Source organism: Lepidochelys olivacea (assembly GCF_965140295.1).
Source record: "Lepidochelys olivacea isolate rLepOli2 genome assembly, chromosome: 6".
NCBI lineage: Eukaryota > Metazoa > Chordata > Testudines > Cheloniidae > Lepidochelys > Lepidochelys olivacea.
Genome location: NC_140416.1, coordinates 31867685 through 31885551, shown reverse-complemented (window position 1 = coordinate 31885551; position 17867 = coordinate 31867685). Strand labels below are relative to the sequence as shown.

Below are 17867 nucleotides of genomic sequence, written 5' to 3'. Positions count from 1 at the left end.
TCAAACATCCAAAATGAAGAAAAAGAGAACCCATTTTAAAAATAATTTGAAATTCATAGTTCTGTAAATGTCTTATAAACATGAGGTGCAAGCTACAAATATTCCTTACCAGATTGTTCATGGTCTGACAGCTCCTAGTTTTCCAGAATACTGCTGCAAACTTAGGTATTGGAAATGTTTGTATTTCCTTCATCAAAAAAATGAAACAAAAACTATTGGGCCAGTTTGCTCCTTGCCCTGGTAAAACCTGGGGAAGGGAAACTCTGCAAGGAATCCTCTCTGCCAGTTTCTCCTAGATCGGGGTCCTCAAACTGGGGGTCAGGACCCCTCAGGGGGTCGCAAGGTTCTTACATGGGGGTTTGTGAGCTGTCAACCTCCACCCCCAAACCCCGCTTTGCCTTCAGCATTTATAAGGGTGTTAAATATATAAAAAGTGTTTTTAATTTATAGCGGGGGGGGGTCACACTCAGAGGCTTGCTATGTTAAAGGGGTCACCAGTACAAAAGTTTGAGAGCCACTGTCCTAGATCATTGCTTTGGCAGCAGGGGGTTTGCCATTCTGCAGATTTAGATGGAGGACCTGCCCACAAATTCCACAGATCCCCGGGGATCTACAAGCAGCCTGAGATATTGACGCAGAGATCCTGTCCCTCTGCCACAACTCTAGAGTCTCACTCTCCTTTCATCCTTCTTGTCATTGCTGACCCAGGATCCCCTTTAAAGGGCAAGAATTTCCCCACCACGTAGGGAGCTCCATGGGAAAGATAACACAGCTTGTCTTACTTGTCCGAGGTAATCTATATGCAGGACCACTAGAAGAGAATATTGTGTATCCATCTGCCCCCATCTGTACTCAACATGGGATTAGATGACCCTGTCCCCAGTTTGTCCCACTTCCAGCCTTCTTGCACAGATTCCAAGCCCACAGTGTACTCCCTGAGGGTTCTGGGACAAGAGCAGGAAACACTACCACCAATGCTTTCCACATGGGAGGGTGGAGATCTGTGCAGACATCACTGGACACCCTTCCCTATGTTAAGAAAACCTTAAAGTTGCATTGTTAGGCTCTCAAAAATGCAAAAAGAGAGACCTTAATTCTGCTCCCCTTTGCTTATGTACCACAATAGTCATTAATTGCATTATCATATAATGTTTCTCAGATACTATAGTAGAATCCCATACATTTTTCTATTACTTTTGGTACACACAGATAGCACATACTCTGTATATTCCAGACCAAAACAATAAAAGTCATGTATACACAAGATGTACAGTGAATTAGGAAGGAATATCTGTAGAGTTCTTGCCTCATTCATGGCCTATATGGCAAGATACATGTTGCACAGCGGGAGAAAGAATGGTAAAGTTAATAATATTGTGACCAAATTCTGTAGTATGTGGCCTAGTATTTAAAACCATATTTTAATTCATATATACAAGTGGGTAAAGTTAAGGTTATATGGACAGTCTTGACACTGGATTTCCTGATTTTTGAGCACTTCACCAAGCAACCTTAACATTCTCTTTTATATAATTTTTAATGCAGTTTCCATAATCTGGAACAATCTGGCTAAAACCTATTGTCCTGTCCCAAGCAGTATGAAGAAAGAGTAATTCCTAAAGTATATCTTTTAGCGAAATATCCAATATTGATTTTAAAATTGTCAGTGATGGAGAATCCACCACAATACTTGGTAAACAGTGGATACATCATTTAACTCATTTGAGGTCAATGGAGAATGAATTTAGCCTCAGAGTTTTTGCATAAGTTTTTACAGCTTTGAGTAGTGAAAACCTAAAATGTGTGTAATGTAAAACCAATATTTTACCAAAACTGTGCCTAGATACTTCTGTGCACCTTTGTAGCATATCTGTAATCATGCAAAATACTCCACTGTGACCAGTGCAGCAAACATGCACTGTATAAAACTTCATGTAAGAGAATATTTATTTAGCAAGTGATGCAAATTCAAGATCTTGTAAAGACAAAGGCAATTGAGTAGCTAAGGACAAAATAATTTAGAGTTGCACTGAAGTAAATGCCTAACAATATTCAGAAAAATAGAATTTGACCACTAATCCATTGAATGAATTCATAAATGACCTTGCACCCGTACTGCATGTTTGCTGGAGTCTCCGTGGCCAAATTAAGGAATTGATATTTCCTGGTCATTGTAACAGTCCTGTAACACTGGCAGAAGCTCACACTTTTTACTCCTTCTTTCCAAAATTAATTAACTCCACAGCAGCAAAGAAAATGATTTGTTTACAAAGTACAGTGATAAAACAATAAATGAACTTTACTTGCATATACTACAGCAAATCAAAGAGCTTACTACTACTGAACTTGCCAAGAAGTACACATCTGTCCAAAATAACAAACCTTTTCTAATAGGAACACTTTGCCCTCCAGCAGGAAATGTCTTTTCCCATATGATAGAAGTGCTGGCCTCCCCTTTTTGGAATAGCTATCAGTTCCAGATATTAATGCTGCTCCACTTCATCAAGAAAATCTCTTGCTCATAAATGACAGACAGGCTAACTTCTCTTTGGGATAAACACGCTATACAAAATGTGAATAACATTCGAATATGCTGAGAAATGTATTGCCCATACAGTACCTACTATACATGCCAACCACTTCTTCCATCATTAGCATCCCAACCTGTAGGTGAAAGAAGTACTACCACTCCTTTCAGGTATTTCCTTTGTTTGTTCACTTATGCAAACACTCTGGGTAGCATTCAAAAGTGTCAAAACAATTGCAGGGGATAAAAATTCTGTAACTCACTGGTAATGTGGACACGGCTACTAATCATGCCTGCCTATAATCTAACAGGCTTACCTAAATCCGCTCCTGTGTAGTATTTTGTGGAATCAAATTTATCACTTCCTACTCCTCATGCTGATATCCATCATCCTTGTAGCAAACTCCGCTACACTGTGCTGCAGCTGCCTCCTAGCCAGTTACATCAGACTGTATCTCCACATCTTACTGCATGAAATGTTCATATTTGCACCATTTTTCTTCCTACGGGTTTCTGCTGTTTTCACAATGATTACGTGCCTCCACCTTCTCTTTGTGGCTACCATGCTGCACCAGTCAAAGGGTCATAAGGGACTGCAAGGGTCATATAGTGTAACCCCTTGCCAAGATACAGGATTTGTTGTCTAAACCATCCAAGACAGATGGCCATCCAGCCTCCTTTTGAAAACCGCCAGTGAAGGAACTTCTATAACCTCCATAATTGCCCTGTGCTATAAACTCCCCCTGAAGCTTTGGTACAGGCCACTGTCAGAGACAGGATAATGGGTCAGGTGGACCATAGTCTGACCCAGTATGGCAGCTGTTATGTTCTTATGTTACCAGGTGACATCCCAAACCAGCAGTGGTTCATTTTCTGATTCCAATCTAGATGCAGATGAAATCCAGTAAGAACAAAAAGAAAAGGAGGACTTGTGGCACCTTAGAGACTAACCAATTTATTAGAGCATAAGCTTTCGTGAGCTACAGCTCACTTCCTCAGTAAGAACAGTCATTCTTCCAAGACTCTGTGAGATACATGTGTTCTACAAAAAGAAAAGGAGTACTTGTGGCACCTTAGAGACTAACAAATTTATCCACTGCATGCATCTGATGAAGTGAGCTGTAGTTCACAAAAGCTTATGCTCAGATAAATTTGTTAGTCTCTAGAGCATAAGCTTTTGTGAACTACAGCTCACTTCATCGGATGCATGCAGTGGATAAATTGGTTAGTCTCTAAGGTGCCACAAGTACTCCTTTTCTTTTTGCAGATTCAGACTAACACGGCTGCTACTCTGAAACCATGTATTCTACAGTATCAGCCAATGATCACAGTACAACTTCAGTGCTTTGAAACTAATTCTGTCTGCTGATCTGTCGAAGTTTTTATATTGTGTTCACCATACTGCCTGAGCACTTAACAGGAGGAGGATGGGTGGTGATACTGATTCCAGACATAATACATTCAACCATCAGTTGTCCCAGAAGCATCTCCCCCGATTTTTCCTTGCATGTTCATGTTGGTGCAAGGTAGTGTTGCTGTACCAGCAGCTCAGCTCAGTTACAATACATTTCGGTTAGTGAATAAGTACTACTGTCTGGAAATTTAAAGCAGTCACAATTTAGATTTTACCAAAAATGAGTCTTTTTTTTAAAAAATGTAATAAATGTTATGTTTTCATTTCAGCTCTCCTCCACTTACTGAAAAAGAAGTTGAGGTAAGTGATTTAGTAAACTCAAGATACATAGATTTTTTTTTCAAGGCCAGAAGCAATCACTGTAATCCTCTGGTCTGACCTCTGCATATCACAGACCATAACTTCTATGTTGAAAAAGAACATTCATTATAGAAAGATATTCAATCTCAATTTAAAAACTTCAAGTGAATACGAATCCATCACATCCTTTAATAAATTGCTCCAATGGTTACTCACCTTTGCTGGGTGGGGTTGGGGGTTAAGTGCCTTATTTCTAGTTTGAATTTGTCATGAAAGTTCTTGGCTATGTATAATTCAGATTATGCTCTTAATTCTATATTTTATTTTTTATTTAAAAATTCAGTTATTATGGTACTACTGTGTTTTCCATGCTGCATTGGTTTGTATCTTTTGTAATATGCTGTCAATTTTGAGAAGTGAAAGGATAGCTGGTGTGTTACAGAATAATTTAGCAATTATCTGTGCTCAGTTAACTGCCATGAATGTGAATGGTTGTGAACATGAATACCCACCAGCACAAGAATAGTATTGACTCCGGATATTGTGACACCTTCTTATCACATCTATGCGAAATATAAAGGCCCAGTTTTTCAAGAATGACCACTGCTTTTTTACAGTGCCTCAATTTTATAGTGCCTAACTTTGGACATTGTAACTTAGAGAGGATGCAGATCACTTTCAACTCTAATTAGCTGTTGTTCAACTATGCGGGAAGGAGGACAGGAAACACTGGATGTGGTTTTATTAGGCCTCAACTTTATTATTAACTGTCTGGGAGTACCTGGCAGATAAAAAGTGTACAGTGCAGGCAATTCCATGATCATTTCAACATATACATATGAGCATGGGTGGTGGGCAGCCGCCCCTAAGGGACACCTGGGCCACGGTGGCCCCGCCCCTTCCCCGAGGCCCCCGCCTGCTGCTGCTGCCACCTGCCTACCTGCAGTCCACCTGCCCCACCCCCAGGTCTCCACTGCTCACCACATTGCTTCTCCTCGGGGTAGGGGAGTACGGAAGGACGCTGCGAAGAAGCAGTGGGCGTGCAGGTCTGCCGGGGGAGTGAGGCAGCTTGGCTGGGCATTGGGGCTGGCAGCTCGGTCCTGAGGGGGTGGCTCGGCCCGGCGCTCAGGCAGGGGGTGGGGGAGAGCGGCTCAGTGCTCGGGCAGGGGGCGGACGGGAGCATTTTGGCCCAGTGCTCAGGTGGGAGTGGCTCAGTGCTCAGGGTGGGAGGAGGGGCGGCTTGACTCAGCCCAGCTTTGGGGCTGGCTCGGGGGCAGCTTCACCTGGCACTGGGATTGGCCCGGGGTTGCTGGGGTGGGTAAGCCAGGGCTCCTCTGGTCAGTGGGGCACTCAGGGCTCCTCCTGTTATTGGCGGGAGGTGGGGTTCCAGGCTCCGAGGTGCAGGGAGTGGGGCCTGGGGCAGGGACTGGGCCAGCAGGCTAGTAATAGCCTCTCCAAAGTGGGGGTTCACCCGCTGCCTATGGGGGGGCTTCCATCAGCCCTCCCCCTTTTCCATCCTGGTCCCCAGGCCACCTGCTCCTGGGACCTTACCATTCCCCCCTCCCCTAGTGAGGGGTAAGGTGGTCTATAAAGGAGAGGAATTGGCACCCTGCCATGCCAGTTACAGGAGCCCTGAATCTCTCGTTTCTGCTCCTTTAAGAAATACGTCCTTTAAATCCTTTACCAATCCATTTATCTGATCACTGTATCACTTCCCTACAGAGTACCTGTGCTGGACAACTGTACAGTGCAGGTAATAACATGATCATTTTAATATATACCAGGGGCCTTCCATCATCCCTCCCAATGCTGTTACCTTATCATCCCTCCCTATTTACATACCTCCTAGCCTTGTCAATCCCAGGGGGCTTCACAGCTCCCTACCACACCCTGTGTTGCAGCATGGCCAACCACACAATTTTTACTCCAGGGAAAAGTTCGAAGATCTGTCCCAAGTTCCTTTTAACCTACCTTAGAGAGGGTGCTGATCACTTACAACTTCAGTCAGCTGGAAGTGTGCATTCTCAGCACCTCACAAAATCAGCCCTCATGGGTGTAAAATTTAAACATCCAAAATATTGAGGCTACTTTTAAGAATATGTCATAAAACCTTTAGATTTGTGACAAGCAATAATGTATTTGTAAAGAAGGAAATACTCTAAAAACCAGGTTCAAGAAAATATAAGTTGATAACCTTTTGCTGCCTGCTCTATCAGGTGTTTATGTCCCAGATGAAACATTTCTGGTAAATTATGAGTTCATCCCTGGATTTCCTTTGCACAGACTGCATGTTTAAAAAACTTGGGGACCATTGGGAAAAGTCCAGCTAAATAACATAGACATTTGTGATTCTGATACATAATGCTGTTAGGTAGTCTAATTCCTTCATTACATTTGTCATGCTATGCTGGTATTTCTGAAAACATTGAGGAAAAGAGACACTGCAGCACATTTACACATAACTAATCTCAAAGAGGAAGGTAAAAATAAAATAATATAATCTCCAAAAGATAATGTAATGTCTAATTTTATTGTATGTGTGGGGCCTGATTCTGTGGTCCTTACTTAGGCAAAACTGCCAGTGAAGGCAGGCAAGTCATATCTTACTGGTAATTTCTTTACCAGAATAGAAAGTTCTAGTATATAATCAGTATTATTACAAATGCCCTTTGTTTCCCACCCCCAACAGACTGTGTTTGTACAACTTTCCTTGGCATTCAGAAATGATAGTTACACCTTGGAATCTAGAATTAACCAGGCGGAGAGGGAGAGAAATCTTACTGAGGAGAACACGGAGAAGGAACTGGACAACTTTAAAGCAGCCATTATGGTAAGAAAACAGGGATAAATTCTTTTCTCTTTTAAACCAGTAAAACTCCACTGTTGTTAATGCAGATACACCTGCTAATATCAGCTGTGAATTTGATTCACAGACTTCATTTTCTACCACTTTTACTTCACTACTTTCACCATGACAAGGCAGCCAGTTAGTCAAAGCTTCTAAGTAGGTATCAGAGAAAGATACCTAGGCTTGATTACCCCCAGACTTAGGGCAAAAATTATGTCTATAAAAGCTTGTGGCTTTTATAGACATAATGCCTCCTGGAGCTTCCCAGTCTGCAGAGGAAGCGTAGCTGTTGTGGCACCCTTTAAGGAGGTGCAACATAATGAGCCAGCGGTGTGGAGAGCATTGTGCTGTCTCTCTCCCACACACAAACACTCTTTGGGAAGTAGAAGACCTGTAATTGTGTTCAGCCCTAGTGTGAGAGAAGGGGGCAGGGCACAATGTAAACTCTGACGTGGCTGGGTCCACTGCAGGAATGAAGCATTTCTGGGACTGCAAGGGAGCACTTAGCCATGGCGAGCTGGAGTGGGATCTTATTGTCATTTGATAATAAACCTAAATGGACAATTTAGGTATGTTATTGAAAGGTGTTAAAGGCAGCTCTCTCTTCAATGGCTTGAAGTTCATGGCTTGACATAAAGCCATACTGGAGATGTTAAAAAGAGGCATGGGAAAGGGAATAGTGAGCTTTCACGGGACCCCTTCAGGGGGTCGATGAAATCTCCTCGGTAAAAATATTGTAGTTCCTGGATTCTTTTCCACTTCTTATATAGCTTCCAGGGTGGCTGTTTTCTGCTTCTAATCAAAAATTTGTCAGCTATCAGCAATTACCTTTCTTGTGTCCAACTTTCCAGCTCTCCATGGATTTTGTAACTGAAATGCCAAATAATTTTGAAATATGTGTTAAGTTACAATACACTGCAAAATTCCTTGTGCAATAAAAGCAGCAGAGGCCCAGGAACCATGGTGATAGGTACAGTATTAGGTAGACAGAATGATGTACTGATCTGGGGTTGATAAATAGTTAAAAGAACATAAGGCAAGAGTCACCCATTATATTTGGCAAGCAGGGCACACGAAGTTATGAAACTGAAGGAGGATACAATTAAACAAGGATTGTGAAGTTTACATTTTTTCACTGGGATTTCAAAGCTGCATTTGAGGATTATCTGTACCTAAAAATGTGGGGGTTGTATTGCTGCTTTCTCCCCTACTCTTGGCTGTTTAGAGAGCTTTAAGTAAGCAGAGATGATCTATTAAATCTCATGTCTTCATTTATAGTAATCCTTTGTGTACACACACATTTTTATAGCTAGTGCATAAGGGTACTTTGAAATGCAGCCTGTCATTTGTAGTAATACAAATATTTTGGTTTAGAATCATTTACTAGCAAGAAATAAAGTAAGGATCATGTTAACAGCACAGGAGAAAAGCAGCTAACTTCCCCTCCTCATTCCAGTTCACATGACACAATTTGGACTTAAATGGCTACTTTATATAACCTCTGATGATGTGTGTAATTTTTACTAAACAGGGTCTTATTCCAAATATTTTGACGCTCCGATCACCTTAAACAAAGGGACAAAGCCCATGGGAGTTCCTGTATTACACATGGATCATATTAGGGCCTACGTCTGCACCTTTGGAACTCAGTTGAAGATTGCCTGTTCGTTTCTGTAGGAGCAGGCCCATTGAACAGTGTTGCCAACTCCCATGATTCTTTCAGGAGCTTCATGATATTGATGTTTTACTTAAAACCCCAGCTCTCGAAGACAACTGATAACATGAGAATCTCATCTTTCATTTTTAAAAAAGGTTTTAGTCTGCATGGTTGCACAAAAAAGCTTGACAATGTAAGCTGAGTGTACCCTAACGTCTCAAAGACCAGATGGCGCATAAAACCCCCACACACATTGGTTTAAAATCATGAGACTTAAAAAATAGATCTCATGATATTTAGGAGCCCCCTGACTTCATGATTTTTGAATGTTTGGCGTCAGCAATAGTATAAATGTCATATTCATGATGAGAGCTGTAGGTTTTTTTTCAGGTATAACTTCATAAACAAATAAAACTACAAATAAAATCTGAATCACAGATATTCATGTTTATTTCTGATTCAGGGATCCCTTCTGAAGTTACTGCAGCCCTTTGACATTGAAACATGCTATAGAACACAGAAATCAATCCAACACCACAAAAATCTGGCTCTAGAGCTGAATTACCTCAAAGTGTGGGGGATTTGGGCCATTTGTTTAAATACAGTGACAAAGAATTAAATATTACAGAGAACAGCAGTCACTAATTAGGAAAAGAGTTGTTCACTAAGGCCCTGATTCAGCAAAGCATATGAACACATGCTTAACTTTAACTATGTGAGTAATCCCATTGAAACCATGTACTTACGTGCTTTCCTGAATTAGGGCCTAAATTACCAAAGTGATTTGAGTTAGTATATACAGATATTTCTGATTAATTTCTCACCTGTCCATAGGATTGTTTTCTGGTTATTGCAGGCAATATTAGAGAAAGTCATGCTGCTTGCTATTGCTCTTTTCTTTTCTGAGTTCTTGGAAAGTTAAGGGTTGATAGCTTATCAAAATGTGAATATATCATAGAAATTAGAAAAGCTGAAGAGACTTGTTGATACCTACCACACTGGCAAGTTCAAGTATTCTTTGGGTTTTGGAAACAGATTTGTAAATGGTCGTTACTATAAAGGGTATATTTCTAAAGTTGTACGTAGGCCTTTAGCACTGAGACTTCCATTGACTTCAGTGGGAACAACACTTCAAATGTGCACCCTCTGAATATTTGCCTCTAAAACTCTTAGCCCGTGCTTTAATATTTTGGTGGTTAGACCATGATTTGATGTTTTGGTGCATTCTTTCATTTCAGTCTTCAGCTGCCTTATGGCATCACTATGAACACAGAGAAACTTGCCAGAAGCTGTTGGAGGATATTGCTGTACTACATCGTTTGGCTGCTAGGCTCTCCAGTCGTGCTGAAATGGTTGGAGCTGTTCGCCAGGTAAGACAGTTTAAAAAATCTCCAGCGTGTTCCTTGATTTCTATACTTTAGCTATCTCATTTTAGATCTTAATGAAAAAAATTAATGTTTCACATAGTTGCACATGTATGCACGTGTGTAAATATATTATGTATCTCATCATGAGATGCATTTACACACACACAATTTTTCTGTAGTGTACTTGGATTTTATCTGTCGTGACTGGTTTAAAGCAATTAACATAACTTCAGATAACATGCTATTGCCCTCAATATGGCATCTGTAGGTAATAGAATGCACACAGAGGGAAACTACCCTTGAAGCCACTCAACATTTGTATGATATATATCATTTTAAACAATAGTTATTTCACATACAAACCAGGTAATTATAGTAACATTTTGTGTATGAGAGTTTGTGTATAAATGTATGATCTGATCACCAAAAATATCAATATCGTCAGTATATGTCCATGTACGTGCTGGGATTCAGGTGTGGAAGACAATTCTATTTAGCCTGAGGAGTTCCCAGTCATGAAAGTCCTTTTTGAACAACTGCTCCATACTCAGCTCTGGCAGAACTTGGCAGACATAGAGATTAATTATTTGTTTAAATAGTATAGGAGTTACCCCTGTATTTCTCTCACTTTAGGAGAAACGTATGTCAAAGGCCACAGAAGTAATGATGCAGTATGTGGAGAATTTGAAGAGAACATATGAAAAGGACCATGCTGAGCTAATGGAGTTTAAGAAACTGGCCAATCAGAATTCTAGCAGAAGTTACAGTTCATCTGGTAATAACAGTGCTTAAGGCTTGCCTTTAATCACATGGGTTTATAGTGCTACTTATCTTGTAAAATCAGGTATTGTGAACATTCTCAGTTACAGAAGCAGATTTTACAAGGTATCTCCCAACACATACTTGTGTATAGTATCTGCAAGAGGTTTCAGGGCTGGTTGGATTACCCTATTTTAAGAAAAAAGAAAAGGAGTACTTGTGGCAGCTAAGAGACTAACAAATTTATTTGAGCATAAGCTTTCGTGAGCTACAGCTCACTTCATCGGATGCATTCAGTGGCTTAGGATGCATCCGATGAAGTGAGCTGTAGCTCACAAAAGCTTATGCTCAAATAAATTTTAGTCTCTAAGGTACCACAAGTCCTCCTTTTCTTTTTGAGAATACAGACTAACACGGCTGCTACTCTGAAACCTATTTTAAGAGTATCTTTTTGAATTTCCCTTGTATATAACACAAAGCTACTTTATCTAATCCTGCAATTGTTAGGTGCACACCATTTCCCATGAAAGTCAATGGAAAATTGAGAGATAAGGTGGGTGAGGTAATAGCTTTTATTGCACCGACTTCTGTTGGTGAGAGAGATATACTTTTGAGCCACACAGAGCTCTGCTTCGGGGCTGGAAAAGGTACTCCCAGCATCACAGCAAAATGCCAGGTGGACCAGATCGTTTAGCATAAGTATTAGCACATATTGTAAGGGATCATTCAAGGTAGACTGGCCAGTTAACCCCTATGCAGTCATAGGACAAAAGAGGGGGTTAGTGGGTTACGGATTGTTGTAATAATCCATAAATCCGATGTCTCTTTTAAATCCATGATTTATAGTGTCTTGCAGAGTTGTGAATTTAAGCTCCCAGGCTTGTCTTTTGAAAGTGTTGTGCAGGTTTCCTTTGAGGATGAGGACTGATATGTCAGACTTTCTGATCGCTTTGTGAAGTGTTCTCTCACAGGTGATAGGGTGATTTTGACTTTTATCATTTTCCTATGTGAGTTCATTCAAGAGTGCAGGGATTGTCTTGTTTCACCCACATAGTTCTTACTGGGGCATTTAGTGCGCTGGAGAGGTACACCACATGTTGTGGTAAATATGGCTGCATGTTTTCCATCTGTTCTGGTAGGGTCTGATGCCACTTGGAGTTGGTGGTCCTGGTCTGTGGAGAGCTTGCTTCTGATTATGAGCTTGGAAATGACTGTTGGAAGGCCAGAAGTGGGTCGGGGGTTCAGGAAAGATTTCTTTCAGGATGGGGTCCCCATCGAGTATGGGTTGTATTTGTTTGATGATACACAGTTTGGGGTGAAAGGTGACAGCTAGGGGTGTGTGGTTGGAGGGGATTTTATTTCTCTATTGAAACAGATTCTCTCAGGGTACTTGGGTCGCCCATTCTATGATGCTATCTACTTCTCTGGTGGAGTGTCGTTGTTTGGGGACGGCAGTTTTAAGGTGTGTTAAAGGTGTATATCCCTCCTGAACTTCGTCCTCAGAGTATATTCCATAGTATCTGAGTATCTGCCTGTGGATTACAGATTTCTTAGTGTGTTTGGGGTGGTTACTGGATCTATGAAGGAAGGTGTGGTGATCTGTGGGTTTCTTGTACATGGTTGTCTGTAGGGTTCCATTGTTGAAGCTGATTATAGTGTTCAGGAAATTGATGCTAGTGTGGGAGTGTTCCACACCAACAACAACCCATCCATTAAACTGTCTCCAGAACACTTCCACACTAGCATCAACTTCCTGGACACCACAATCAGCTTCAACAGTGGTGCAATATGTATAGTATGTGAAGCTGAACTAGTTTAAGAAATAACTAGGCACTGACTACATTGAAATAAATTTAAATACTTGAAGAACTGATGATGCATGGGAAACTTTTAAAAACATTCTGTTTGGAAACAATTCTGTTTCTACTATCTGTATTAAACATTTTATCTGAGCATTCTTTACTACTAAGAATATTTGCATGAAAACAGGATCTTTGTTTCTTGAGAGAGCTCATATAAATGGTCTTCATTATAAAGAGCATGAGAAAAGAAATACAGGAAGTCTATGATAGAAGCAATATTACTTCTAAATGGAACATTTTTAATAGTTTCCAAAAGATATCAGTCACTTTTAAAAAACAAAACACTGGATATTTAACATCTTCATAAAATCTTGTATGTATAGAATTGTTTTATGGTTGTCTCTAGGATCACAAGTTTGGCTGTTTGTTAAATATTCATTTGCACATGCTCTTGCATGTGTTTAGAGTTCACTTTCAGCAGACGTCAGCTCTGCAAAGCTGCTATGTCTCCTTAAAGTGGATTATGAAAGCTTTTGTGCAATGCCTATACAATACATTTTATATTTTATCAGCTAGATTTACTAACTACGGTTATTCTAGATGATTGTTAATTATCCAAGTATGATCGGGCCAAATGATTATATTTAATTGCATTACTTGCATGTGTGCTTATTTTTGCCTGTTTTCTATAGGACTTCCTCAGAAGTAAAATGTGATGAAAAGGAATTTATTCCAGTAGGCAAAATTTTAAAAAAAGTTCTTTGCTGTCTTTTCTTTGCTGTTTTTGCTTATGTAGCCTACTGGAAGTTTAAGTATTAAAACTTTCTTCTGAAAAATCAGCATGTAGGAACAGCCAGTAGGCCAGATTCTGATCGCAGTGGCAACTGAAGTCAGTTGAAATAAGTGGGGTCCTTACAAATTTCCATTGGGGTAACTGAGATCCAATCTAGTTCATATATCAATTTTATTTATAGGGATTTATCCATATAGTCTAACTCTGTTCTTTATCTACTGTCTTCCATGCAGAAGATGGAGTGCCTCGTTCATCTAGATCCATGTCTCTTACTGTTGGAAAGGTATTTTGACAATATTAACAGAAATTAAACTGTTAAGTGAAGATTTTATGTAACAAAAATTCAGTCACTGTCTAAATATATAGAATTTGATTGCCTACTACAGTCCTGATAAATCTGAAGTGCAGTTTGTGTGATGGCCAATTCAAATATTTTGCAAAAAGAAAAGGAGTGCTTGTGGCACCTTAAAGACTAAACTTAGAGTCTCTAAGGTGCCACAAGTACTCCTTTTCTTTTTGCGGATACAGACTAACACAGCTGCTACTCTGAAACCTGTCAAATATTTTGGAATTTTGTAAAATTGAGAATAACTGTATACAGTAATAAATAGTAATTCTTGGAATTAATTGAAAATTTATAAAGGGGCCTCACTAATTTGTTTCAGAATAATAGTGTTTTAGAGCACAATCCTGCTTTACAGTCCATGGCCAGATCCTCAGCTGTGACTGTCATAAGTTGAGCATTAGGCCAAGAATGACTATATGAATAGGGGTTGCAGGATCAGTCTCTTAGGTTCTGAAATTGTCACTCTTAGCAACCACATCATTTCCACAACACCATAGAGATAATCCAGTAGTTTTTAAGGGTGTGGCTCACTGATTCAGTCAGCACAGGACAATCTTTTTTTATTGTTTTGTTAAAGCATTCATAACTGAGATATTCTCCATGCTTGATATTGACTTATTAATAACTTTAACAAAGCTAGTTTTAAATATGTGCAGACTCCTAGCCTTTGGAGACTCAGCTATAAGGCAGCCTCTTAAATTCACTAATTAATACAGCTGAGAACCTATTCAGCTAATAGGAAATTGATCTGTTATGTTGTTCAACTTCTGCAAGCTTTATTTCATATTTATATTTCATCGTTTGTAATAGTTAAGGTCCAAATTGTTCCCAGCCCCATGCAGATACTCAGTGGGAAGAGACAGGGAACAAGAAGCCTCCTTTATTGTTCCTCTCTGTCCAGGTGCCACCCATACTCCCATTCCTTGCACTCTCTGCACACAGGGACCAAGAGACTTTAGTATCTGCAGCAGTGCTAGACTCTCCAGAAATGGTAGGGCTAATCTTCTTCTCCCCTTCCATACCAGCAAGTAAAGCTGAGCTGGCATTTTGGGAGCATAGTGCACTATACTTGGATAAAGATTGTCACCGTCTACATTCAGGCATGCACTCTCCCAGCACGACTTGGAGGCATATTGCCTGAGTAGGGAGGTTCAAATTCTGCCCCACCCCCATGCTTTTTCTCTTGGGGGGGAGGGGGGGACAGCAGCAGCCTGGGAAATTCCATACCAAAAATTGTGTTAAGAGAATGTTAAGTTTATACTCAGAAGTCAGGAACTACCAAGCTAAGGTTGCACATACCATTTTAACTCCTCTTCGTGTCTATATGCATTTTGATAGTCTTTTTTTGTTTACATTGTATTTATTTATTTTAAAAAAAGCGGGGTGAGCAACTGAAGAAGAAACAAAAGACCAAACAATGTAAAGGAATGGGAAAAGAGGGAAAGGAGACTGACATATTGGTTTCCATCCACTATGGATTAATAAAAAGTTTCTAAGACAGTAGACTAAAACTTTTAAGATTTGTCTGAAGTCTTTCTCTGAAACAGTACCTGCTCTTTAGCTGCTAGGTCAGCCAAGTCGCTGACCCAAGCTTCTATCCCTGGAGACAGTCTGCTCTTCCATCTAAGCAATATGAGTCACTTGCCTACAAGCACTGCTCTGGAGAACTAAGCTTTCCGTGAGTTGGAGAGTTTTCAAGATGATGAGCTATATCCCAAAAAACAGTTCTGGGAAGTAATTTTTAAGGAGGTATCTATTATCATACTAACCTTACTACTTATTCTAGCTGAAACAAATGTATCCTGGAACAGTCCCAAAACATGTGAGCCAGTGTGGTTCCAGAAGACCCACATCTCCAACAACAGTCTGTTTTGGCAAGATCCATGCGCTGTAATCTATGTGGGGACCCGTGTGAACAAAATAAAATTTGTGGCTACATTAGCCTTAATCATAGATCAGTTGCAGAGTTTTAATGTTTTGCAAGGCATTTCCCCATTGTCTAGGGCTCAAAAATATACACAAATCTTTGTTTCAGGCCTGGCACAGGCAATCTGAATTAGGAAGGGTCTTTTGGGCCTGGAAGTCAGGCTGCAGTTGATTGGGTGTACCTAGAGATGGAGCTCTCTCCACATCGACTATAATTCTGGCATCTCTGCTGCTCCCAGTGCATCCGGACCAAATATGTCCTTCAAGAGGTGCTTACACTGTGGGTAATGCCATGCCACTGGACCAGGTAAATAGTACTGTAGTTAGAGTACTTGGAAAAGAAGAAACTTGATCCTCAATCCAGAGACCCAAATTATCCCCTTATCCGTCCACTCTCTCCACATTAATGGTTTTTGATTGATTTTCAACAATGAGCTGCCCAAAATACAGCATCAATGTGTGAGAAGGGATGGAATTTAGTATTTTTAGCCAAACTGGGCCATGTTTGTTTGGTTGTTAATATTTTAGGGGACATTTTATGATTAAAACAGTAATGGACTGAACCCAGCCTTCCTGCCAGCAGGAGAAGTTGAAGGTTGATAGTCTTTAATTATATGATCACATGCTGTTTCTCAAATTTATAATATTGTATAAATTTTCCTTCTACCTTATATATATCATCTTCTTATTTATACTTAAACTGATATCATGTTATTGTGTTAGACTACAATCAATATAAAGAGTCTTTCCTAAAGTATGCTTTAATACTTTTAGACCCCAATTCAGGAAAGCACTTAAGTATGTGCTTAACTTTTTAAGTTAGCATTTAAGTCCCTATTTACTTCACTGTAAGCAGGTGTTCAAGTGTGTTTCTGAATAGATACATTTCTGAATCAGGACCTTAGTCAGCAGCCATTTATCAGACCTTTTCTTTTCAACCAATAGGAAGTGCCAACTCACTTAGGTGCATATCAAGGAATGAGGCACTTAACTACAAAATTAATTTATCTGCCAACTTATCTGACCTATTTTTACCAGCAAAAAAATCACTATTATTCTGTTACATTTAATCCGTAATATACTGTATATATTGTAATATATTGTGTAAATTTACTGTGTACTTTTCTTATAAAGGATGGTCATGGTCTTTGTCTGGTATATAAGGAGTGATACACAGTACTACAGAATGCTAGATGTGTGTCTAATTTTGTAGAAAAAAAGTGTATAATACTATTGTAAAATTGTGTTATTTAAGAAGCAATATGTGATCATGCACTTAGACTAATCATGATGGATACGCCCAAAGGGGGAAGAATTAAGGTTGGACATGCTACCGTTTCCTGACTTTTGCAATATTAACATTCTCTTAATGTAGTTTTATGTATGTCTCATCCAAAATAGATAATTGTGTTTGCTGCTGCTAGTATAGGTTAGAATATTTCTGTTGCGTGGATTGTATGAATCTGCTTGTTTACAATACCTACCAACCACAGAGAATTATCCTTCAGTTGAGCTTCTTGTATGATAAAGTTTGTTGTTTAATGACAGAATATGCCTCGGAGGAGAGTCAGTGTTGCTGTTGTTCCTAAATTTAACTCATTACACATTCCCGGCCAGTCACCTACTACGTCACCCATACCTTCAATGCCATCTCTGGTAAGTAAAAATAAGTCCATAATTTAAAGAAATTAACATGTTTCTTAAACCCGTGTCATATCGAACTGAGCAAACATTTCTGAAAAATCTGAGCCCATTTGACATTGCAAATTTGAGTGATTCAAACTGCACTCAAGTATATGGTTTAAATTGGGAATATCCATGCTAGTCTCTCCTCACCTTTTCTCAGCACAAAAATGTATGAGACCCCCAAGCTTGAGGAAACACTTCTAAGAAGCCTCACACCCCCAAGCCTACCTTGTTGATTAGGTCTTCATTAAGACACACAGGGAATTTCCCAGTGCCATGAGCCTGTGTGGAATCTGTGACCCAACCTTTGTGATGGGGATAGTCACAGGTGGCTATGTAGCCCATGCTGCATAAAGGAAATACCCCCTCCGAATCAGCTTCCTTGGCTGCTTACCTTAGGAACCCAGTGACGCTGTATGTTGGCTCACTGGGGCCCCGAGGC

General features: G+C 40.0%; 1 protein-coding gene across 2 annotated transcripts in view; it reads left to right on the top strand.

The window, feature by feature from the left end:
* Positions 1-17867, top strand: part of IRAG1 (inositol 1,4,5-triphosphate receptor associated 1) — a 119511-nt gene that overhangs the window by 83006 nt on the left and 18638 nt on the right. For both annotated transcript variants that reach the window (XM_084632705.1, XM_084632706.1), the window contains 6 exons: positions 4211-4241; positions 6931-7071; positions 9985-10116; positions 10747-10888; positions 13701-13750; positions 17288-17395. In XM_084632705.1, coding sequence (XP_084488831.1) covers positions 4211-4241; positions 6931-7071; positions 9985-10116; positions 10747-10888; positions 13701-13750; positions 17288-17395 — 604 coding nt within the window. The remainder of the gene's footprint in view (positions 1-4210; positions 4242-6930; positions 7072-9984; positions 10117-10746; positions 10889-13700; positions 13751-17287; positions 17396-17867) is intronic.